Source organism: Hibiscus syriacus, unplaced genomic scaffold (assembly GCF_006381635.1).
Source record: "Hibiscus syriacus cultivar Baekdansim isolate YM2019G1 unplaced genomic scaffold, ASM638163v2 tig00110478_pilon, whole genome shotgun sequence".
NCBI classification, from domain to species: Eukaryota; Viridiplantae; Streptophyta; class Magnoliopsida; order Malvales; family Malvaceae; genus Hibiscus; species Hibiscus syriacus.
Window position 1 is genome coordinate 822,908 of NW_024062755.1, and position 27,023 is coordinate 849,930.

The 27,023-nt window shown below is 36.7% G+C and overlaps 1 protein-coding gene and 1 pseudogene across 1 annotated transcript; both read right to left on the bottom strand.

Moving 5' to 3' along the window:
- Positions 1-11,247: 11,247 nt before the first annotated feature.
- On the bottom strand, positions 11,248-12,222 carry LOC120128351. Its single transcript, XM_039146039.1, has 2 exons — positions 11,529-12,222; positions 11,248-11,495 (listed from the first exon to the last, which is right to left on the bottom strand). The coding sequence occupies exons 1-2, from the start codon at positions 12,220-12,222 to the stop codon at positions 11,248-11,250; spliced, it is 942 nt and encodes a 313-aa protein (XP_039001970.1).
- Positions 12,223-18,906: 6,684 nt separating this feature from the next.
- On the bottom strand, positions 18,907-26,766 carry LOC120128378 (annotated as a pseudogene).
- Between the last annotated feature and the right edge of the window lie 257 nt (positions 26,767-27,023).

Sequence of the window (27,023 nt, forward strand, 5' to 3'; positions counted from 1 at the left end):
CTGCTCCGTATATTGAAGTTGATGAGCAAGCCGTCGAGTGTTCTTTCAGATCGTTGGAGTTTGTCAATGCTACGTTTGTGGCTGAAGGCAAGAAGATACCAAAGCCTCGATTGTCAGACTGTACCATGATGGGGCTCAAGCTGACCCTTGGAAGAGGAGCAAAAGTTGGGAAAGGGTTAGGAAGTCAGTTACAAGGACCAGTGAATCCAATATGCCCTGTTACTAAAAGAGATCGATTTGGTTTGGGGTATCATCCAACTCCGAGGGATAAGCTGAGGGGAATTAAAAAGGGTTAGGAAATGAGAAAGGCCAGATTGGCTGGTGAAGACCTTAGCTGGGAACCCATGACCTTCCCGCCGTTGAGAAGTATTTTCATATCTGGAGGGTATATGTTTCAAGGGAATTCAAGGAACACTGAGGTGATGGTTGAGGATGCCTTGGGAGATTTAGGCATTAATGTTATAACTGATGGTGAGTTTGAGGAAATGAGAGCTATGGGCATTTATCCTGCACCGCCGGGCTTCGTGTTGAACAATTGGACTGCTGAAGAACTGCCTGTAGTTTACAAATCTTTTACAGAGTAATGCACTGGAACTTTCTCCCTGTTGTTCATACCCTAGGGCAATAGGTGATTTTATGTAAAGGGTTAAGCTGTTTGTTTTTTCTTGCTTTCAATAAAAGATGCATTCTGTTAGCTCCAAATGGCAAACATTCTCCCATGCATTTCATTCATTCATTCTTTGTTGTATATATGTATGTATTTATTTATTTCTATTTATTTATATGGGAAAAGATCCTCCCATATGTATATATGTATATATATCTTCTCTTTCATTATTTTTTCAGGAGCTCAGATATCAATAATATGAATACCAATGACTCTGACCCGGAGATTGATTTCGAGAAGCCTATATATCAATGGGAAATCGAGGATTGTGATGATGATGAGGGATGTGAACTACCTTCTGAATTGCTGAAAATGGTGGAGAATGAAGATAAGCAGATTCTGCCTCATAAAGAGTCTACTGAGATTTTGAATTTGGGGACAGATGAGGATAAGAGGGAAGTAAAGATTGGTACCACTCTGTCAGTTGGAAGTCGACATGATTTGATAGAATTGCTTCAAGAATACAAGGATGTGTTTGCTTGGTCATACAAAGATATCCCAGGTTTAGATACAGAGTTGGTTGTTCACAAACTGCCAATAAAACCTGAATGTAAACCGGTACAGCAAAAACTGAGAAGAATGAGACCTGAGATGTTGCTCAAGATTAAAGAGGAAGTGAAGAAACAATTTGATGCCGGGTTTCTTAAAGTGGCCAAATATCCTGAATGGGTGGCTAATATTATCCCAGTACCGAAGAAGGATGGGAAAGTTCGAATGTGTGTTGACTACAGGGATCTCAACCGAGCTAGTCCAAAAGATAATTTTCCTTTGCCACATATAGATACGCTAGTGGATAATACTGCTGGAAATTCTTTGTTCTCTTTTTATGGATGGTTTCTCTGACTACAATCAAATTAAGATGAACCCTGAAGATATGGAAAAAACGACGTTCGTTACCATGTGGGGAACGTTTTGTTATAAAGTAATGCCGTTTGGACTGAAGAATGCATGGGCAACATATCAAAGGGCCATGGTGACGTTATTTCATGACATGATGCATAAAGAGATAGAAGTTTATGTCGATGATATGATTGTCAAAGCCAAGACAGAGGAAGAACATATTGGGAATTTGAGAAAGCTTTTTAAAAGACTAAGAAGATGCCAGTTAAAACTCAACCCAAATAAATGTACTTTTGGGGTGACATCTGGGAAGTTATTGGGATTCGTAGTAAGCCAAAAAGGAATTGAAATAGACCCAGATAAAGTAAAGGCTATTCAAGACTTTCCGGCCCCACGAACACAAAAAGAAGTCAGAGGATTTTTGGGGAGATTGAATTACATAGCTTGGTTTATTTCACAGTTGACTGAAAAGTGTGATCCCATATTCCGCCTTCTTCGTAAGAATAACTCAGAGGAATGGAGTGAGGATTGTCAAAGAGCTTTTGGAGCAGTGAAAAGTTATTTGTCGAGCACTCCAATCTTAGCGCCACCCATCTCAGGCAAACCCTTGATTCTTTATTTGTCAGTTTATGAAAATTCAATGGGGTGTGTGCTGGGGCAACGTGACCAAACTGAGAAGAAAGAAAGGGCTATTTATTATCTCAGTAAGAAGTTCACTGAATGTGAGACAAGATACTCACCCATTGAAAAGTTGTGTTGCGCTTTAGTATGGGCTACTCGAAGGCTTAGGCAATATATGTTGTATCATATTACTTAGCTTATATCCAAGCTTGATCCCTTGAAATATCTAATGGGTGTGCCTTTATTATCTGGAAAATTAGCTCGTTGGCAGATCTTATTGTCCGAGTTTGACATCCAGTATGTAAACCAGACGGCAATTAAAGGAAGTGCTATAGCAGAATTCATTGTAAGCAGGGCTTCGCAAGAATATGAGTCGTTGAGCTTTGATTTCCCATATGAAGATTTAATGGCTATTTCAGTAGAAGAAGCAATTGCATCCACTAGCAAATATTGGAAGTTGAACTTCGATGGTGCTTCAAATGCCATGGGACATGGAATCGGGGCAATTCGGGGCAATTTTAGTCTCACCAGAGGGAGAGCATTATCATTTTACCAGTCGGCTTAATTTTGATTGTACTAACAATATGGCCGAGTATGAAGCTTGTGTTCTGGGTCTTAGAGCTGCTGTTGAACGCAAAGTAAAAATAATTAAAGTATATGGGGATTCAACTTTGGTAATATACCAGCGCAGAGGAGAATTGGAGACAAAAGATCCTAAGCTGGTAGAATACCGTAAGTTGGTTATGGAACTTGTTGAAGAATTTGAATAAGTAACTTTCAATTATCTCCCCAGAGAAGAGAATCAAATGGCAGATGCCTTAGCCACACTGGCAGTAGCGTTTAAGATGAACGAGCATTCAAATATGATGCCTATTGAAATGAAGGCTTATGAGTATCCAGCCCATTTTTTTAATATTGAAGAGGAAGAAGATGGAAACCCCTGGTATTATGATATCTTGCAATATATAAGGTATCAGAGTTATCCAGAACAAGCCACTGAGAATGATAAGAGAACCATTAGAAGAATGGCATCAGGGTATATGCTTGATGGTGAGTCCCTATACAAGAAAAGTCTAGATCAGGTATTGTTAAGATGTGTGGACGCGAAAGAAGCCAAATTGATTCTTGAAGAAGTGCTTGAGGGAATATGTGGTACCCATGCTAATGAGCATGCTATGGCTAGGCAGATTATGAGATTTGGGTATTATTGGTCAACTATGGAAACAGACTGTATCAATTATGCCCGAAAATGTCACAAGTGTCAGATTTATGGAGATAGGATACATACTCCTCCTCATCCGTTGCACATAATGACAGCTCCGTGGCCATTCTCAATGTGGGGCATGGATGTTATTGGACAAATTTCGCCCAAAGCTTCAAATGGTCATCGCTTCATTCTGGTAGCCATAGATTATTTCACCAAGTGGGTAGAAGCGGCTTCTTACGCAAATGTTACCCAGTCTATCATTTGTAGATATGGTTTACCAGAGAGGATTATCTCCGATAATGCGTTGAATTTAAACAATAAGATGATGGACTCGGTCTGTAAACAGTTCAAAATAAAGCATCATAATTCCACCACTTATCGCCCAAAGATGAACGGGGCAGTAGAGGCGGCTAATAAGAACATCAAAAGGCTCATAGAGAAGATGACTAAGACCTATAAAGATTGGCATGAGAAGTTGCCATTTGCTCTGTTTGCCTATCGAACTTCTGTACGAACGTCAACTGGGGCAACTCCATTTTCTCTGGTATATGGGATGGAAGCTGTCTTACCTATTGAGGTGGAAATTCCCTCACTTTGGATTTTGTCAGAAGTAAAGTTCGATGAGGCAGAATGGGTCCAGGCTAGGTATGACCAGTTGAATTTGATTGAAGAAAAGATATTGAAAGCTATTTGTCATGGTCAGATGTACAAAAAACGTATAATACAGGCACATGGTAAGAAAGTTCACCTTCGAGAATTCCATGAGGGAGATTTAGTGCTTAAAAGGATTTTGCCTATTCAGAAGGATTTCAGAGGAAAATGGATGCCCAATTGGGAAGGACCTTATGTTGTCAAGAAGGCCTTTTCTGGGGGAGCTCTAGTCCTAACTGAAATGGACGGATCAGAATTACCATATCCAGTGAATTCCGACGCTGTTAAGAGATATTTCGCTTGAAGAAGAAATAAAAGAGAAAAATGAAAAAAATGAAAAATAATAATAAAAATGAGAAGAAGAAAAAGAAGAAAAAAATGAAAAAAAAGGAAAATGATGGAAAAACGAAAAGGAAAAAAGAAAAAAAAATGGAAAATGAAAAAAGAGAAAAATGAAAAAAAGAGAAATAAAAGGAGAGTTCAAGATGAAAACCTGAAAAGGGCGTCTTGGAACCAAAGGAGGTCTCAAGTTGAAAACCCGCAAAGGGCGACTTGAGTTGAGTTTGAAATTTATAATCCGTGCATGGTGGAGGTTCTGAATCAATTTTGGAAGTGGAAAGAGCTCATGATATGGATAGTAACAATGACAATTGGTGATCAGGAATGAGACTAAAGATTACTGAGTCTCGATTGAAATAACCAAGAGAATTTGAATGCACATGAGATTCAATACTGGTTTAGGGCATCCAATGATAGAGATTTGGGGAGTTTAGAAGTAGCTCCATACTCTTAAGTATCACAATTTTGGAGATCTTTTTGACAGAAGCTACCTCGAGACATTCTAATGGCGTTCCAGTTCAAAAGCATTTGCATTATTGATATTTGAAGACGCCTACTCTTTTGTTCTTTTACTGTTTCCAGTTAAAAGTTTGCCATAAAATTACCTAAAAATTCTTTGCATTATATAAATAAAGAGATGTATTTTCTTGTTAATTTCCCTTTTACAAGCATCTTATCTTGAAAGGTTAAAACATATAGCTTAACTTGAAGTACATTAGATCATTTTGTATTATTGTGCAAAAGGTTTTGGAAAATACAGGTATTCTGAAGTTGACAATGGTTTAAACATGTAAGCTTGTGTGGCTACGGGAAGCTAAAACTTTGGAGTTCGTAGAAAATTTCAGCCATTAAAAGATGACCCTAAGAGATTGTTGTTTGTCGAGAAGTTGGTCATGGATACTGGCGGGTTTCAAGAAAGAAAGGAGTCAAGGTCATGTTAAGCCGAGAGATATGGAATTGAGATTGTCAACTAGGGTGAACTGGTCAAACGTTATGTGCCCAAAATGAAGCCGAGTTCCATTAAGATCAAAAGGAGATAGAGTTCATTCGAAGATTGACACACATTGAATTGCATAATTGCATACATTTTAGACATGAATAGGATCATGGCATTCATAATTGCATGATGATTTAAATATCTACAGGTTTCCTAAGGATAGTTGAAGATTGAAGATATTGAAACATCAAGATGAGGATAACTGTTTTGGAGATTTTGAAAAGAATGATGTTTATACGAAAACTGAGTCAAAGCAGATTCACGTATCCAATGGTTTCCAGACAAGTTTTCGTGATGGAGATGGATTTTCAGAAATTTTCTCAAATTCTAAATTTTTGAATATAATATTTCCAAGCATATGTTCATGAGTGATAATGTTTGATTTTCAGGTTTGACCTTCAAAACAATTAAATCTATAAGCCTTCACGAAAGAGTAGTGAAGCAAACTCGTTTGTTGAAGATTGAGTCCTATACTCTCTGAAGGAATAGGGAGCGGACAGGTTCGTTGAAGATTGAGTCCTATACTCTCTGAAGGAATAGGGAGCAGACAAGTTTGTTGAAGATTGAGTCCTATACTCTCTGAAGGAATAGGGAGCGGACAAGTTCGTTGAAGATTGAGTCCTATACTCTCTGAAGGAATAGGGAGCGGACAAGTTCGTTGAAGATTGTTCGAGTTCTATACTCTCTGAAGGAATAGAGAGCGAACACGTTTTATGAAGATTGTTCGAGTTATATACTCCCTGAATGAATAGGGAGCGGACCCGTTTGTTGAAGATTATTCGAGTCTTATATTCCCTGAACGAATAGGGAACATACACGTTTGTTGAAGATTGTTCGAGTCTTATACTCCCTGAACGAATAGGGAGCAGACACGTTTGTTGAAGATTGTTTGAGTCTTATACTCCCTGAATGAATAGGGAGCAGACACGTTTGCTAAGGATTGTTCGAGTCTTATACTCCTTGAAAGAAAAGGGAGCAGACCCGTTGTTTGAAGATTTTTCAAGTATCACTTCTTTTGAAGTAACAGTGGAATGCTTTAATCTTTAGAAGTTCATAGAACCGGACAAACTCGATCATCTTTTGATCTTTGTTCTATTTTCGTTACACGACAATGAACAAAGAGGGGCAGCTGTAGATGCTCGGTTTTGTCTGGGGACTCCGTTCGAGTTCTAGATCCAGTACGAGTTATAGTGTGGATCAGTGAGAGCCCAAATGAGCCCAAGACTGTTGGAGGCCCATCTCAAGACCAATGGACAGCAGCTGTGTGTAGAAAAAAGAGATGGACGTTGGCTTTAACAGTTGAAATAATCAGATAGTGGGGAATTAACTACTAGAAACGTGGGACATTTAACCACTGAAAACGAGAGCATTAGGGGGGCTACCGGGGATTAACCAGATAGAGGAACCATCACAAATTACGGGGGATAGAAGGAAAACAGAGCAGAGAAATTACACTGACAGAGGAAAAAAAGAGAGATTAGCCGAGAAAGAGACCATTGGAGGACGAAACTAAAAATCAACTAGGAGTCATCGGCGAAAGATATTAACCATCACGAGAGGACGAGTTGCCGAGAATGATAGTAGCTATCATCAATTTCGTGGTGTAAAAGGATACGACGAGAAACAATAATGTAATCTTAAAATTCAAAAACAAAGAAAGTAATAGAGGTATTTTTCTGAGGAATTCTTCCTCAAATGCTTTTGTTTTCCAGTTCGCTTTCTTTCGTTTTTGTGTGTGTGTGCTAATACTATTTTGAATTAAGTAAAAAAGGGAATTTGGGGGTTAAATCACCTGGGTTATATGAACTCAAGTGGAGTCTTGTTGACTCCATTTGTCCTTAGTTCGGGTTGTGTCAAAAAAAAAGGAGTTGAGATTAGATTTAGTACATATGAGTCATGAAACAAAACAAAGCGTACGGAAAAAGAAAGGCATAAATTTACCTTACTTCTTCGTCGATAGACTTCCTTCCATTGTTGGGGCTTTAAGCGATAGAGGGTCGTGTTGGCCGTTTTGCCTTGGTTGTGGTCTCGTTCGGGTTTTCATAGAATATAGGTGTTGGGTTCCTTAGATTAGGGAGTTAGCGTATATCCATTGTAAGTTGCGAAGAAAGGCCCTGAATGAATAGGGAGCAGACACGTTTGTTAAGGATTGTTCGAGTCTTATACTCCTTGAAAGAAAAGGGAGCAGACCCGTTGTTTGAAGATTTTTCAAGTATCACTTCTTTTGAAGTAACAGTGGAATGCTTTAATCTTTTGAAATTCATAGAACCGGACAAACTCGATCATCTTTTGATCTTTGTTCTATTTTCGTTACACGACAATGAACAAAGAGGGGCAGCTGTAGATGCTCGGTTTCGTCCGGGGACTCCGTTCGAGTTCTAGATCCAGTACGAGTTACAGTGTGGATCAGTGAGAGCCCAAATGAGCCCAAGACTGTTGGAGGCCCATCTCAAGACCAATAGACAGCAGCTGTGTGTAGAAAAAAAGAGATGGACGTTGGCTTTAGCAGTTGAAATAATCAGATAATGGGGAATTAACTACCAGAAACGTGGGATATTTAACCACTGAAAATGAGAGCATTAAGGGGGCTACCGAGGATTAACCAGATGGAAGAACCATCACAAATTACGGGGTATAGAAGGAAAACAGAGCAGAGAAATTACACAGACAGAGAAAAAAAAAAGAGATTAGCCGAGAAAGAGACCATTGGAGGACGAAACTAAAAATCAACTAGGAGTCATCGGAGAAAGATATTAACCATCACGAGAGGACGAGTTGCCGAGAATGATAGTAGCTATCATCAATTTCGTGGTGTAAAAGGATACGACGAGAAACAATAATGTAATCTTACAATTCAAAAACAAAGAAAGTAATAGAGGTATTTTTCTGAGGAATTCTTCCTCAATTGCTTTTGTTTTCCAGTTCGCTTTCTTTCGTTTTTGTGTGTGTGTGCTAATACTATTTTGAATTAAGTAAAAAGGGAATTTGGGGGTTAAATCACCTGGGTTATATGAACTCAAGTGGAGTCTTGTTGACTCCATTTGTCCTTAGTTCGGGCTGTGTCAAAAAAAAAAGAGTTGAGATTAGATTTAGTACATATGAGTCATGAAACAAAACAAAGCGTAGGGAAAAAGAAAGGCATAAATTTACCTTACTTCTTCGTCGATAGACTTCCTTCCATTATTGGGGCTTTGAGCGATAGAGGGTCGTGTTGGCCGTTTTGCCTTGGTTGTGGTCTCGTTCGGGTTTTCATAGAATATAGGTGTTGGGTTCCTTAGATTAGGGATTATTTCGTGGTGGCTGGAGTTAGCGTATATCCATTGTGAGTTGCGAAGAAAGGGTTTGAGTGGAGAGAGTGTTTCGGTCAGATTGGGGTGTGGTTTTGGGTGCTTCCGGTAATGGTTAGAGATAGTTTGGGTAAGAGTGGCATCGTGAAACGATGGCCTGTCGAACGACGACGATATTTTCGGGGAAGCAGCGTCGTATGTGTGCCCGAGAGAGAGACAAAGAAGGAAAAGAAGGGGGGTTAAGACAGTGAAGAACGGTGAGGTTTCTGGTCCAATAATACATGGGGTTTTAATTTTAGTTTAAGGGTTATGAATGAAGCATGAAACGACAGTGCATAGGCTTAAAGAAATGTGTGCATGGCCAAGAAAGGACTAATCATGTGTGTAATCCTCTAATGTTCAAAGTTTTTCATTTTAGTCTTTAGATTGTTGTTTTTTGGGTTTCTGTTTATATCTTCTAAGTTTACGCGTTTTCTTTTTAGTCCTAGGCTAAGCTGTTTTCAATTCCATGTTACTTTTACATTTGAAGTGTAATTTTGTGGATTCTTGTTTTAGTCCTGGTGCTAGTTATCTTGGTGTTGTATGAACTTTCGAATTTAACCTGTAATTTTATTTTTTTGTGCATTTTAGTCCCTTAAGCATATCCATGTTATAGCTCTGCGATTTGATTTTCTATTTCTGGTTTTTTTCCCTTATGTTCGTTTTGGCCCTTGGATGTTCATAGTTTTTTTTTTTAGTTTGTAATGCCTAAATAAAATATATTATTTAATTTAATATCACGTGTAAGCATGTTTGACCAATATGTATAGAATCAGATTTTATTATTTGTTTAACATAGTGTCATTTTTATATTATATGCATGGTTATAGTTTTTAATTTTAAATATATATATATAATTTTTTGTAAGTCACGTTGTATGATATTTTTAATTTTGTATAATTAATTTTGGCATGACATCTACTTTTTGCACAATTTGTATGATACCCTCATGTGCATAACTCGACATACCACATAATTGGATTAAGGGTAATATACTTTTAATTTAAAATTGTTTTAAGTGGGCAGTTATAACTAATTTGAGGTATGCTTTTAATGATTTTAAAATAAAAGTGTATCCCGAAAGTGAAATAAAAAAATTGATTCGTACCTAAAATTTGGGAACGAGAGAAAAAGAAATGTTCGTTTATTTAAATATATCGAGAAAATGTTGTTATATCTTTAAGATATGGTCTCGATATTTGTAAATAATCGATCATTCTTTATCTTTCTAAAACAACTTGGTAATTTAATTTGTTTGAGTGCTTTTGAATGTTTTTAAATTTACGTCATTGTTTTATGGGATCAAAAATTAAATTAAGTTCGAATTTGTAAAGTTCATTGCAAAGACGTTAATTAATCGACTAGGTACCGATTTAGGGCGTTGTGGGGGTGCTAATCCTTCCCCACACGTAATCGACTCCCGAACTCGGATTTTGATAACGCATACTTCAATTTGTTGTTTTAATTAAAATTAATTTTTATTTAAAATGACAAAGAATTTTTTTGGTGCCCAATCACACCCTAATCAAAGATTGGTGGCGACTCTTCGAATCGTATTTTTTGATCGTAAAGGAAATCCAAAATTTTTCGAAACGAGAGATCTTTTAAATCGCATTTGTTTTTAAATTAAATCAATTGAAAGAGATAAATTAAAAATTAATGTGATTTTCAAAATCTCACCTTTAAGGAAAAATCGTTTCGACAAAACTCATGACACACAACCGACTTTGTTCATTCACCGAAACTCGTGATAGATCAACAATATATCCAAATATCCTATGATGTTGGTAAGTACTATAGAGAAATGGTTTAGCATCTCCCATAGAAAATGGTTAATATTTTACACTTACGTGGATGGTTTCATCAAGTCTATCTTCATATAGATAATCCATATCAGGAATATGAAATCATTAAGAGCTTTTCTATTGCTCGTCTTCTCATTATAGATACGATAAATTCATCAAGTTATTTTACAAAAGAACTACTCAACCCTTGATATATGAATTTATTAAGAATAAAAACTCAAACTTTAGGATGTTCAATCAATTTCAAAATCGACAAATTTATAAGTTTTTCTCACTAAGACCACCAAACAATTTGAGATATGAATTCTTTAAAAGTAGTTATTCATCCTTTTATGTCCAACGTATTTTTATCTTTAGCAAATATCGAGTTTACCATTTACTTTTATTGTAAGAGAGCATCGTATACAAGCAAAACAGTAATAGAAGGGTTTTCAAGTATGAATGAATGAATTTTCTCTGGTTTACCTCTGTTGTTAGAATTGACATCAAACAGGGGTGGTGGTAATGGGATGTTGCGACTGAGGTGGCTCATAATTTAATCTTAATAAATTTTCATTCGGCAAAAAGGAGTACAAATATTTTGATCTCCATAACACATACAATAGCATGATTTTTATTATATATCCTCACAGTCACATTGTACAGCATGAGAGATATAATGCCACTAGTCCATGCTTGGGATTTATTAATCACAAGAAAACGATACAACACGAGAGATACAATGTCACAAGTCTATGCCTGGGCATTTATTAATTATAAGAAAACGAAAGTGCATGCTTCCTTTGAGGAAACAATTAATTCCATTCAATAAGCTGGAAGATATCACAGCCTTGATGATCATAAATTTGGTAGTTTGCCAACACGATGGACTCGTATGTTGGATTAGCCAAACCCCATTGGCATAAATAGCATCCTGATTGCACATGAACAATCCGGACCGTCTTCTTAGCAGGGTCTACAGGGGCAAACTTGAACAACGTGCATGACTCCTTGGACTGGTCTTCCTCCTTGTTGCTGGCTGTTGCAGTAATCCAATACTGCTCGGCTGGGTTTCCGGTGATGGAAAGATTTTTGCTTCTTTCCCAATATTTGTTGTTTGTGCGACTTCTTATGTGGAACAAACCATCTGCGCTAGCAACCTCCATTTCAAATTTTGCATATGGGCTCTCAGCATAAGTCTCGAAAAATTTGAGATAACCATCTATGGTTTCAGCATCACGAACATAGCCCAAGTATACACCTTTGGGATTGAATCCAAGTGTGATCAACTTCGCGGTTGGCAATTTCAAATCAATAAGTTGGAAGATATCACAGCCTTGATGATCATGAATTCGGTAGTTTGCCAACACGATGCCGTGGTATGATGGATCAGCCAACTTCCATAAGCATAAATAGCATCCTGATTGGACATGAACAATCCGGACCGAAGTCATAGTAGAGTCCACAGGGATACACTTGAACAACGTGCATGACTCCTTGGACAGGTCTTCCTCCTTCTTGTCGGCGGTTGCAGTAATCCAATACTGCTCCAATGGGTTTCCGGTGATGGAAAGATTTTTGCTTCTTTCCCAATATTTGTTGTTTTGGCAACTTCGTATGTGGAACAAACCATCTGCGTTAGCAACCTCCACTTGGAATTTTGCAAATGGGCTCTCAACATCAGTTTCGAAAAACTTGAGATACCCATCGATGTTTCCACCATCAGCAACATAGGTCAAGTAAACACCTTTGGGGTTGAATCCAAGAGCAATAAAGCTTGGCAATGCCATTTTCTTCTTCTTTTTATCAAGTGACTTGCTCTTTTGTTGTGTTTCATTCTTATGCCTTCTTACCTATTTATATCCATTGTTATCTTTGTCTGCATTAGTGAAGAAATTATTAACATCACACGTTGTTAATTATTAATATGATATTTTCTGAGCATGTCCATGTGCTGATATCAAAATCCACGATATCCGCTGTTCATCAGATTATTAATATATGTACATGTTTTAGTCATGTGCTTTATTGCTTTAAATGATTACTACTATACATCTATCCTATTATCTAGGTCAAAAAACTAGTGCTTAGCAAAGTTTTTTAGTGTCAATCGTCCTGTTAGTTATTAATCCCGCTGTTCTTTGATTCTCACTTGAATCGAGGACTGCTACCACCGTCAATCGTGCTGCAATCACGTGTTAGCAAGTTCTTTTTCTTATCTAGATAATTATTTTCAAGATTTTTTTACCAAAATATTCATTTTATTCTTTTTTGTGTGTGTTAAGAGTGATTAATATAGAGGTTACTCCTAAAAATATATGTAAGAAGAACACGTCAAGATATTTTTAACCTCAACCCATTACACATTAAGTTAAAGATAATTTTTATACAAAAACTCAAGTTTTTCCAATGAATAGTCAATAAAATAACTTTTAAAACACAAAATACACTCAATGTATTCTTTTAAATTCGTTTTAATTGTTCCGGTCATATTTCGATAATCACATTAACTCCTTGAGTGGTAGATGATATCCCACTAGTGGAGGTGGAGACTGATACTCATTAGATGACGGAGGCGGAGGTGGATCGCGTTGTGCCCCCTTGACGGAGGAAAATCCCATAACAAGAAAGTACTCGGTAATACAAAATTATTAATATGGGATGAAAATCCCAGAATAAGAGAGATAATAGAGGACAATAAAAAATAACAACTACGGAAAATTCTACAACGCTCGACGAGCACCCTCAGCACCATTAGTTTAATTTATAAAAATTTGAAATTCTAAATGACTCAACATATCATTATAAATTAGTTGAAAATATAAAGTAAATTATTTAAAACAAAATATTAATTACATTATTTTTCATAATCTTATTTGGGTAAATTATACCATTGACTACCTAACTATTATCCCTTTTCATTTTGACCACCATTTTTAAAATTTTGTCAATAAGGTCATCTAACTACTTTGCTTATCAAATAAGGTGGTGACACTTGTTACCACCTGATTGGATATAAAAGAAAATAAATTAAATAATTAAAATTAATAAAATATCCTCCAATATGGTAGTAACATATGTCACCATCTAATTGGAGATTAAATTTATTAAATTGAATTAAAATTATGATCAAATTGATAGAATTTATAAATATTAAGGATAAAAATGTAATTTACCCAAAAGAGATTATGAAAAATAATATAATTAATATTTTATTTTAAATAATTTAACTTTAGATTTTTAACTAATTTATAATTATATGTTGAATCATTTAAAATTTTTATAAATTTAATTAATAATTATCATCGTTAATGGTACTCAACAGTATTTGTCGAGCATAACACACTCATCCTAACAACCACAAAGAACATATATCTTTGTATTTTTTTTAGAATTAAAAAAGAGAAAATATGTGTTTAAAAGAAATAACTAAAAATCAATTCCATGTGATAGCAGCACGATTGACGCTGCTAGCAACTTATTTTTATTCACACTTAGCAACAGTACTCGTACAACACAGCTCGAAGATACAACTTTGGGTCAGATTTCAATAATTACATTAATTTTTTGAATTATTCGTCAATCTAGAAATATTTTTCAGAATAGATACATATATATTAATAAAATAAATTTTTCGTATGGAGTAAACACAAATAAAATTGATATCAACTATTAAATAAAATAGTCTTAATCTCAAAATAAATAAACAAATAAATAATGTAGTAGAGAGAAGAATGATCAATCCACGAGTACTAAGGAACTTTTGATATTGAGTAGTTTTGACTTGGACTAATCATGACTATCATCGAACTCGGATTATGTTGTCTCAATAAGAATCGAACTCGATCTCAATTTCTCTTAACGGATCGCCGCTAAGTGTGTTCATAGGAAGTCAAATTTGCTACAAGTTGATCCTTCCTCCCAACTATAAATTGAAACAATGTTCAAACCAACATGCACTTTTTGAATTTGAAAGTGTAAAGATTTTAAAGAAGAGGGCAATTGTCAATCCAATTTTACAGAAAATTGAGAATGATATATTAAGATTATTAAGTGCTTTTTAATTCTCAATATATTATGAAATAGAAAGTAAAAACTAAAAACAAAGATTAATGGAAAAGTAACTTTTATAAAACAAAACCTCGAAGAACAAAGTAAAATCCAATTTAAATTGTATGTTCTTTCAAGCTACACTCTAATGGTATTTATAGCATTCTAAAACCCTTAAAAATGAAGTACAAATAACTAAAGATAATTCTTGAAAATATTCAAATAAAATCCTAAAAACAAGTGATCAATCATATTTCAAATTTAAATTGAATCTAATCCGTCCGCCCATCTAGAAATGCTAACTGGACTGCCTTATAGAAGCTGTTGACTAGATGCCACATTAGACGCTGTCATGCCCATTACTTCAGACTTGACTCCAGAAAATAAAAATTGCAAAATTTTGACTTTTTAGTGTTGTTTCTAGAATTTAACGTCTTGCATAGAAAATGAATAAAAATGCCCAAATTTGTTGCATTACTTAATTAATAAGGAGAAATTAAAGATAAAATAATAGCGAAATAAATCCCTCATCACTCATCCATTACCTAGTATCCTTTTTAATAGATAGTTTTTTCAACATCAATGGTGAATATTCAGATCAATGCAAAAATCGAGATGCTTGTATATAGTGATGTGGACCAGAAAATTTTAAAACAATTCATTACAAGTCAGTTATCATAAATATTTATTAACCAAATGAGAGTAATCAAGTCTCATATACCAATTAAAATACTCTAATTTTAAATTGAAATCAAAAGGATAACATGTTAGAGAGAATGAATGTAAATTATGCCTGAAATACTATAGTTGAATTTGTTTCAATGATTAAAATTTTTGTAAATGAAAAGTAGTATGAGATGATCATATAGCTGATAGAGGTTCTCTTAAGGAGACACAATACATAATTAAATAAACAAAATGAAAATGAAGATCTTAAATATAAATCTATCCATGAGTAAAAAAATAGAATTGCTTAGCCAAAATAGCAAGGCATATTCAAGTGTAGTTAAATCCAAAATCTAATGATTTTGTGGATCTCTATATAGTGAAATATGTCCCTAAAAGATATAAAATTCCATAAGCATTTGAAAATTCCTTTAAAATTCGTATAAATATATTTGCTTAAATATTTGAGATAAAGAATCTTGAAATCAAATTTTCTCTTGACATGTAGATCGATCACTTAAAAATAGTTTTTCTTATTTATTAATGAATACTATCGAAAGCATTTTAAAGATATTCAATATGAATAAAGCATTTTATGACTTCCTTTTGAACTACTTCTTTCATAATTGGGTTCAACTATCTTTACTACTCAATAGAACTACTACTCAGGTCCTTTAATAAAATTTTATGTATGCAAAATGCTGGGCTAATCCCTTTTATATCAGCAATGCCCCAGACAATAGCCTTCTTATGTTGCTTCAGCACATAAATTAAACTGTCAGCTTGAGATGATGTAAGCTTTGTTGCAATGATGATCGACATAGTATCATTTTTCCCCAAAGAATGCATATCTCAAATGCTCATGAACGGGTTTGAGTTCAAGCTTAAGTAGGTCCTCTATGGATGTATTTGGTGCTTGAATCGGTTGATCAGGAAGGTCCAATGACTCAAAGTGATGCATGAAATTTCCTTCCTCATCGTCCTAATTCTTTCAATTGCTATAGCATTGGTTGTAGCAACTCCCATGCTGTAACTTTCATCTAAATGCCCTTCCACAAAAACATCAAAAGCATCAATACTATTACACTCAGCAGTATCATCCATATAAGACATATTTTTCAAAACATTGAAAGTAATGTATTCATCATTTAAACGCATAGTGAGTTCTCCCTTTTCCACATCGATTAATGCTCTGTAGCGAGGAAGGGTCTTCCAAGGATGATTGGAACTTCCTTATCAGCTTCACAATCGAGTATAATGAATTCAGTTGCAAATATGAACTTATCCACTCAAACCAGCATATTCTCCACTATTCTACTTGAATGTACGGTGGACTGGTTAGCAAGCTGTAGCGTCACGGCTGTTGGTCTTGCGTCTCCACTTCCAAATTTCCTAAAAATAGACAATGACATTAAGTTAATTCTAGCATCTAAATTGCATAAAGTTTTACCAACAAACTGGTCACCAATGCTATAGGAATAGTAAAGCTCCCTGGGTCTTTAAGCTTTGGTGGTAGTCTGCTTGTGGCCATAGTGCTGCAGCCTTTAGTTAGTGCAACAGTTTCAAACACACCTAGCCTCCTCTTCTTGGATAGTACTTCACGCATGAATTTGATGTAGTTTGGCTTTTTCTCCAAATCATCTATAAATGGAATGTTGATGGTTAGTTGGCGAAGTACATCAATGAGCGCTTTAAATTGTTGATTTTCCTTGGTCTTTTTTTTTATAGGAATGATGATTTATTAAAATCAAGAGACGAAGAACAACTTATGCGCCTCATTAAAAACCTCCCTAATCTAATTGGAGGAAAAGAGTGCTACATAAGAACAATACAAAGAAAATACCAATATCGAAAGTCAGGCTTACAGAGACAACAAAAGCGAACAGAGACAATTCCAATGGAAAACATTGCAACCGACCGAACAAAGCAAGAACTACAATCAACTAAAGATACATATCAAATCCATCCGAAGAGGCAACGTTGACTACATCAGCTATAACAGAGACATCACACTTTGATGATGGTGAGAAACAATTTCAATTTCCTAAATGCCGATGGAAGCCAACAAACCTAGGGTCCTGATTGCTTTCCCTACCAGCTAAATCCCTGAAAGCGACAATTCCTCATGAAGTATTTGCCTGTGTGCTTGATCCGTTTGTAAATCCAGATTTAGCATTGCACCACTATGAGCAGGAAAAACATTAGAGCTTGAGGAGCCATGAAAGATGCCTGAAGAGAAACCAACTGGAACGAATAACAGATGGTCATTTCTAACACTTAGAACTTGAATAAGATCTGGGTTTATGCTGTTGGAGAATTCCTCCGTTTGCGGAACACTCAACTTATCTCATAGGCTTTGCTATGCCACATGCGATTCAGCTCTAAACTTGTTCATATCCATGACTAAGATGACACTTGCACCTTGATTTAACTAAGATTCTGTGGATTATCCTATCCAAGAACCTCAAGCAACACCAGATCAGCTTCCAGCAGGGAAATGACACAATTCAACGAGTTTAATATTCCATTCCCAAGTTCGATGATCACTTTTGAATGAAATGCTTAAGGCCTCCACTTTGCACTGCCTCGGGAACTTTGAGAAGTCTTCATGGTTACCCTCCAAAGCTGTGCACGTCACCCCCCACAATGTCCCCTTGCGCCCCACTAACCTCACCCAATAAATTATGAAAACCAAACAAATGGCACAACGTAAAATGCGATGGTTTCCCTCTACACAATGCTTTGGATTTCAAAATTCCACCTCCAAAATGACCACAACATCCACAACGATCCCCTAAAGCTCACGCACCCACTCCCATGTGCGCCCTACTCACCACCTCCAAGACATTAGAACTAGTTGGACAGAAAAGTGAGCATAACCACCAAAACACTATGACTGGAGACCAACAACCAAAGCCCCACTAAAATGAAAAAACCTTGCTTAAACCGCCCTCCATAGCTCAATGTTTGGAGAGTAAACACCAAAGCCCCCTAATATTATTAAAAACTAGAAAGTGGCCGTTAAAGATGCTCGACCAAAGCCATTCAAAATATGGCCAGAAAACCAACGAGACTTGTCAGAAGAGGAGAGCAGAAGTGCGTGTATAAATCTAAAACTAAATAACTAAAGTTGATCATCTCCTAGACCCTCCAATATCACGACCAACCAAACCTTACCACTTGCCAATACAAAAATTTAAAAGCCGGCCAATCAGACAGAACCGAAACTTAGTGCTTCCGAGATGGAACGATCACTGACAAATACACACATGGGAAACAAAAACGCCCATCACGCACAATTGATTAAAAACTGGCACACCACCCCACCTGAAAACCCCCGAGCACCAAACTATCAGCCTCCGAAGCAAAGCACGAGCCACTCATAACGAGGATGCTAAATGACTAACACTCTTTAGACAAACTTATTTCTCCCGAGACCTAAACCCCCAAAACTCAAAATAAAAACACATATAACCCCTAAAAACCAACTTCAGGACCTCTAAAAAAACTACGACACAATCCCCAAACGAAAGCAACCAAATAAAATTCTTAAACCCATACCACCCCTTCTAAAAATCACTATAGACGACTTTCACTTCCTAAAAAAAACTGAAAATATCCCGAAACTAAACCCCCACTACAAAGCAAAACAAAACAACAAAAAATCCTATAACTAATCTTCTCCAGGACCTCCCTCAAGCATCAAATACAACAGAACAAATATGCCTGCACTATACCTCCTTCCCTACCCTCAACACAATTCTAACGACACTAACTCCTCAAGAACCTTCCTATCAGGTCCAGCAAACGTAATACCAAGCATCTTCGCTACTGACAAAGTCTCCTCCGCTTCAACAAACGCAACATCCCACTTTTTCTTCAAGTCCGAATCTGAAATAGATCTACCTGATAATTCACTAGCTTCAAGATCAGACTTCTTCAACTTGGAATTCTTCAACGCTCGATCTCTTTGATTCCTCTCCGCTTTCGAAAGGACAGAGTCCTGGATATCCATCATAGAACCAAATTTCTGCACCTTCTTTTTATTCCTAGAGACTATTTCTGGCTCACATGACACATCTTCTAAGACTCCCACAATACTCTCTTTAACAGGGATATTCGATTTACTAACGTCACCTAATTCCAAAGAGTTAACAGGACCCAAAACTAAATCGACACTCTTCCCACCTGAATCCAACCTAAAATCTTTATGAGAATCCAATAAAGTTTCATTCTTTAATCCCATCCTTGAAGGAAGCTCTATCTCTGGCGAAACTACATCAGAAACGCCCACCAAGACTATATCCTCCAACTTTGAAATCCCATCTACAATAGGACTGGTCACTTTTGACTCTACAGCCAAAGTATCAACCCCAACAATATCCAAACTTTGCAACCCCACGTGATTGCAATGATCTGAAATTTGAAAGCCATCATTCTGACCGCCATTCTCGACACCACACTCGACCTCAATCGGTTTCCCAAAACTAGAGCATGCGACATCACAAGGGATGCAAACAGAAGGAGACCCTATCAAGCCATAAGAACTTCCCGACTCAGAAGTCACCGATAAATTATCTTTAACCGGTGAAACACATGTAATATTAGCCCCAACCTCAACCCCGTCCTTCTCAACCTCAATCTCTGATTTCTTCAGGATTTCAGATTTTGACAGATATCCTAATGAATTGTCCATCATCCTAACTTCAAGGACACGAACATCAAACTTTTTATTTTCCACCACTACATCTACAACTTCGTCAATCCAAGTTTCCGAAGAAGTAGAAATCAGCATATTAACTTTCTCACAATCTAAATGATGGCTAACATTATCTCCAAACGCCTCAAATCTACCCCACAAGCCAACTAATCTCTTCAGAGTGATAGCATTCCAGCAATGCAACGGTAATCCCTATATCTCTAACCACACAACTCTATCGTTTTGGCAAAAAAACTCTGTCCAAATCATGACATCCACGAAAATCTCCTTCAAGTAAGACCACCGAAGGTCTTCAAGCATGATAAAAAGATCTTCATCCTCGATGGAGAGTAGAAAAGAGTTCCCACGAAGTCTTTGTACTTTGATATCCCCTAAACCCCAGTTATGTAGTCTATCAACAATACTCCCAACACTACAAACACCAGCCATAACACCCACCAAACATCTCTTCAACTTTCTTACTTCTTCCTCATCCACATGCCCTTCAACTTCCTTTCTGGAAGCACACATTAGGCTAGCCTCCTTCGTTTGAGCAATACCAGTTGCTAAAGGATTTGCAGTTTTACCTTTCCATAACATCTTACACTGCACACATTTAACCTTCGAAGCCTTCAAAGAATACTTAGCAAAACTCACTGAGATGCGACTACCATACACCATAAGACCATTCAAACGTTCCTTAACTCTATTGGCTTCTACCATGTTGCCAACTTTTACGAAACCAAACCTAGAACCTGTTCGACTCCTCTTTGACGGAAGATACACACTCAGAACCTCACCATAATGACCTACAATTTGCCATAACCCTTTCCAATGAATGGAGTTTGGTAAGTTATCCACAAACAAAGAAACAGAATCTGGTAGAGAACCTGAACCATCGTCGACCCTTCTCGATTCATCCATCTTTGGTGTAAATCCTTTAATTTCCAAAGCAAAATTATTATCTTCGATAATTCAAAATTAATATTTTCCTTGGTCTTTTTAAAACTTTGAGGAAATGGATGATGAGGTCTTGGAGTTGTTTGATTCTGAGTTGGCTGCCACATTATGGGTGTAACAAGAGGAACTGGTTGAGGTTATGTTGTTGGCATTGCTCTAGAATTGCTACTTTGTTCGACATCATTTGCTTAAGCATCTGGGGTAGATGTGTCTTGTGATACCTCCTTATCTTTGGGTTGTTGCTCATCATCTTTCTTCTTGTTCTCAGCAGTGGGTCTCCAAATATGAATTCCACTCCTAGTTTTGATGGCCTTGCAATGCTCATTACAATGAACATTCCCATGAGCTTTAGGAATGTCGGTATCGCTGGGCAGCATCCCTGGTTGCCTGTTGCTTAAAGCATTGGCTAGTTGGTCTACAACGCTCTTAAAGATATTGACTGGCTTCCCATATATTCTTTCATCAAAGCTTCAAGAGAAGAGAAGTTAGTAGCATGATTGGAACTCTTCCCTTGATAATTCTACCTTTGCAGTGGTTGTGTTGATTGCTGGTGTTGTGACACAGTCGGCTGTTGATTGAAATGTTGTTGCTGGTTGCTGAAGTTGGATTTTACAGCATTTGGATTGGCCACGTTTTGACTCCTCCATGATAAATTGGGATGGTTGTGGTAGTTGGCATTATATGAATTCCCATACATATTGGCATTATCTCTCCTATTGAATTTTTTTACAAAACAAATGGACTTAGGGTTTTGTAGGCATTAATCATAATTATGTGCATCTCCACAATAAACACAAGAGGGTTAGAAATAATTTTTACCTCATACATGCCACCCGGCCTTTACAATTTTTTTACCATATCCGTCAATGCTGTGATTTGAGACGCCATTGAGTTCAACGTGTCAGTGTTTGGTGTTGCAACATTGTGTCTGTCGAACATGTACCTCGTATTGGGGTATTGATAGTTGTTATTGGAAATCCTCTCCAATATATCATATGCTTCATTGTACGACTTGTCTAGCAGTGCTCCATTTCCTGAAACATCAACCACCATGTGAGTGTGCATATTCAACCCATTATAAAACATATCTATTTGAGTCCAACAGGGAAATCCATGCATTGGGCACTTTCGTAGTAACTCCTTGAAACACTCCTAAGTTTCATAGAGATTTTCGTCTTCAAGTTGCTTGAAAGAGGTAAGGTCATTCCTCATCTTTGCGTTCATATTAAGATTGGTACTACAATATCTTGGCGCTCTATGAAACGAACCCATACAACGAATGCTATTAAAAGTGTTTCAATTTAATTAAGTTTTCCCTAATTTTGTGAATTTGAGTTAATATTTAAAATGAGTAATTTGTTTTATAAAATCTAAAACCGCTTAAATAGGTGTTTAGGCAGCTAACACTTGTAATTATCCGGGATCGATGGATCGGGGAAGGTTGTGACTAAACAAAATGCCTTAAGCACAAATACCCATTATGTGTTCAATAAAGTGTCACCATTAATTGATAATGAAATTGCATTCAAAAGAATTAGAGCAGTGAAAGCGTTGATTTTTAAATTGATACAACAACGATCATATTTTCATCCATTCATTTGAACCAAAAATTGCATTAAACACAATCAATTCCTTTGAAAATTTGCATTAAAGTGATTGGCTTATCATTTTTTCGTCAATATTATTTGTAAAAATCAATTTAATTCTATTAATTCTAATCACTAAAGAGGGAGTTGAAAATTCAATATCTTTTACTATTTTCAAATTAATTAATAACCTAACATCCAAATTGAAAGTCATAACAGGCTAGCCACGACTTCCATAGATATTTTGTATTGTTTTAGGCCACTTTTAATATGTTTTTAAATATATTCATCAATAGAATTCATCAAAGGAAATATTATTTTCTTTAGATATTTTGAATTTGAACAATTGTATAACAAACGACCCTTTTTTCTGGTTAATTTGGTGCTGGTCAATAGTTTGTCTATATTTTTTGTTTCTCATTTATTATTTTATATTATATATTTACTTTTTCGTTTTTTTATTTTAATAAATTTATTTTTATGGAACGTTTTCATTCTTTATTATTAGTCGTCTGATTGATTTTTTCGTTAAATTTTTTTAGAATTAGATTTGATGTTGCATCTACTGGTCAAGATGATTATTATTTGTTGTTTTGTTGATCTTTCCTATTTTAGACTCTCGGATTAGATTTGGATATAAATTTTACGTTCACATATAGTTGGGGTAAACCTTAAAGGCGTACATTTATTGATGTTTACTCATGGGAAGTTAATGGCCAAGTTTGATGACCCAACGTGAAAGTGTATGTCCCAAATCATTAGAACTTTTGAAGTTATTGCTGTCACTTTCTTTTCCAGGTGGGTCCTCTTTTGGGGGCTTCAAATATCGTTTGTGGAGGTTGTGATCAAATCCTTAGTGCTATAATTAATTTCGTTAAAGCTGATGGAGTTGTTAAACTTACAAATTTTGTCGAGACACTTGTTGAATATCCTTAATATATGAACCACCTGTTAGCTTGGGATGAGGTGAATACTCGAAGTGATATGTTTGTTGCTAAACATTTACTTTACAATTGCTTTTCAAAGCAAAATGGAGGAGAGGCTTTATCAAGGCCTTGCTATTGTGCTAATCCATCAAAGGACATTGATAACTTGGATGGATTAAGCGTTTGATTGAAATGCAACACAGGTTAGCACCGAGCGATGATGATTTTTTTTTCACAGAAAAAGTTAATTGTATTATAATAAAACCTAAAATGAGATATCTTACAAAAGGACATATGATTCAAATAAAATGTATCTTCCATGTCACCCAAGACCCATACTCTAACACAAGTCAAAATCACACTTTCACAAAAGATCAAAATAGTACGACCCTTCATCGCAATTCACCCATGCATAAGATCATCAACTTAACGTAGCATTCAATACTAGATGTATCGTAGATTCCTGATCAACATCCTTGTTAAAAAAGGATAACCACCTTGTCCATGAACCTCGCATGCACAAGAGACAAAATAGAATCGTACGAACATTCACTAAATATTTTATGGTAGTCAAAGTCTTGTGCATAACATGGGCAACAACATCATGTACAGCATGACCATTTCAATCTTTCGCACTTCACCTCAAAACTTAAAAATAAGGGAATCCGTTTAACACATGAAGAGCACAAGCATTATCATTATCGATTTGCTGAAACAATAAAATATAAATCATTAACTCCCTAAACCAATGACTCCCGAAGCTAAAGAGATCTCCATATAAATCACCACCGGCTCAAACTCCAGTAAAAAGAATGATATGAATACCCATTAACTTCCTTACCAAAAAAAAAAAGGATTTAACAACCTAGGCATCACCAAATAAATCACATCTTCACTTGACCTAGCAAATCAACAACCTTAAACCTTTCCAACAAACCAACGGAACCGAGGAGCGAATATCTGCAATTCTCAAAGGAAATAATGGCAAGTACCTGAAACGTTATTTCGACGGGAGCCGCCAATATCTGCAGTTTGGAACTGACGACATCGATGATTCAAATGTTGCATGCGAGATTTTTCCTACAAAAGACGGAAACATCCGCATCAAGCAGATTTCTAACGTAAAGTTCTGGAGGCGTAGTCCGAATTGGGTTTGGCAGACTCCGATAACACTAACATCAACGACAAGGACACCTTGTTTCGCCCTGTCAAAATTGATTATAAGACCATAGGTCTTATCAACTTGGGCAACAATTATTTCTGCAAAATACTCACAACCGAAGGCAAAACAGAATGCCTTAATGCATTCGTCGAATCTGCTACTAACGAATCCCGACTACCCGTCGAAGAGGCTGTGTTGAGTCGAGAAATCTATGGTGTCAACAGTCAACTGTTGTACTGAAAATGCCAGGGTCTACGACGAAACAACCCTCGTAGTAGCCAAGAGTTCTGCTAGTAACTATACACAAGAACCCAGCACTTTACAAGTGAATCTCTCGTATACAGATACCTGTACCAGAACATGGAAGACTATGTCATCATTAACGTTAGGTACGAAAGCCAGTATTGAGGTCAAGTTTCCATTCGTTGCAATGGGAGAGATCGAAATATCCAGTAAATTTCAATCAGGAATCGAGTGGAGAAATTATACACAAGAAGAGAAGCTGGAGTGAGTTAAACTATACACACAACTTCAGCAGCAGGAGTGTGTATGGAAATCAAAATATTTGTACTTCAATTATAATTTTTGAGTTGCATTACATCATAAAAGAAACTTTATTCTAAACAAGATTGAAGAAATTCTAAACTTAGAGATACAACACTAAACTCATAATGTAAATACATAATCTTATTTTCTTCAATCAATGAAAACGAGGAGGAATGCTTTGTTCATGTCTGAAGAAATTCTCTGGATCGGTCTTCGACTTAACATAAACCAATCTATCGAAATTCTTCTTGAAATATTTACGACCCCAAACACTTGCTTTCTTATAACTTGTCTTGCCGTCGTCGTTGTTCCGTTCGATATCAAGATCTCTGTAATTAATGTACGCTTCTCGTGGAGATTTCGAAACAAATGGAGCCATATACCGATAAAGTTTCCGAATCCAGTTTATATACCTTTGAGGATTGTTGTTTTCCTCCTCTCGCCAGCCGATGTTGTAGTTTATCTTATATAAGGTGCCTTTCCGATGTGGGAATGGAAGTGCACTCTCTGGGATTTCGTCCATTTTACCACCGTAAGAGATGATGTTCATAGTTGCAGTGGTTGCTACGTCCTCGAGAAGTTGGGACCATAATCCTTGTAATGCAATTTCAGGCATTGGTTTCCTCACATAATCCGATTTTGCTTTGAATGCAGGACTAAGAAGGATGTTCCTATAGGTCCTGTCTAGTAAAATCTCGGAGTTCGATCCATGTCGTCTCGATGAAATTTTCCCGAACGAGTCCGAGTTCGGGGAATCGTTCTTGCATCAGTGTCATAAGCTCATTCGCACTGCCTTGGAACACTGAAGTAAAGGTTGTTAGAACCGTCTTTGTCCCCGTTTCGGTACTGTTCATCGTCGATATCGAGACGACCGAGTATACATCGTTCGGAAGATTCGGTGCGACATATTGCCATCGATGGAGAAGCTGTGTTGCATTCTGTTCCAACGTCCTGCCTACTGAGAAAACAGACACGGTTGATGGAATAGGAACCAACTTTACTTTCCACGAAAGAACGATCCCGAAACTTCCTCCTCCACCGCCTCGAATGGCCCAAAACAAATCTTCACCCATCGATCTTCTATCGAGAACTCTCCCGTTAGCATCGACTAATTGCGCATCGATCACGTTATCCCCTGCGAGTCCGTATTTTCGGAACAATAAACCATACCCTCCACCACTAATCAACCCACCAATTCCCACAGTGTGACAGAGAGCACCAGGGAAGGTAAGATTCGTGGTTCGTTCATTGATTCTATAGTACAATTCACCCGTGATGGCGCCGGATTGAACCCATGCCTCTTCCTTTGCGACATCGACGTCAATCGATCGAAAATGAACCAAATCGATGACGAGAAATGGTACTTCGGAGACATACGAAAGACCTTCGAAATCATGACCACCACTTCGAGTTCGAATCTGGAGGTCATGTGTTTTCGAGCAATGAATCGTTGCTTGAACATGGGAAATGTTCAATGGTGTAACGATAACCAAAGGTTTCGGGGGTATTCGGTGTAGAGAACCGAAGATTTTGAATCGAAGACTCCAAAATGGCAGAATATGACGAGTTTCTTTCAGTGTAAATAACTCGAGAAATCAAAGAGGATTCCTCAGGATGATATGAAGAAAGACAATCAAGGAAATCCTGATGGCGATCAGCTAAAGAAGTTGCCAATCCCAATGAGTAAACAACAATGAAAAGCAATGGTAAATGGTAAACAGACTTCATTTTTTCTGGAGCTGATGAATTTCTGAAGATTTGAACAAGAGAATTCCATATTTATAGAGGCAATGCATTGAGCTGCCATGTGAACAAAACTGAAGTTTCTTGTGCGGTTTAAGTTTGAATAAAGAAACCCAGCTTGTTTTTGTTAAAAATATTTCCAACGTAATCGTCAAAGTTCTCTCTTGACAGGCGTCATACAACTCATGATTCATGAACGAGTTTTTTTCACAATTGAACACGATTTATCGAGTTGTATTTTATTACCGATACT

Bases quoted from the DNA above. Each gene is read 5' to 3' on its own strand.
- LOC120128351 (XM_039146039.1), bottom strand. From the start codon at position 12,222: ATGGCATTGCCAAGCTTTATTGCTCTTGGATTCAACCCCAAAGGTGTT. The intron at 11,496-11,528 runs GCAAAAATCTTT...GAAACCCAGCCG, and splicing joins CAACAAATATTGGGAAAGAA to AGCAGTATTGGATTACTGCA.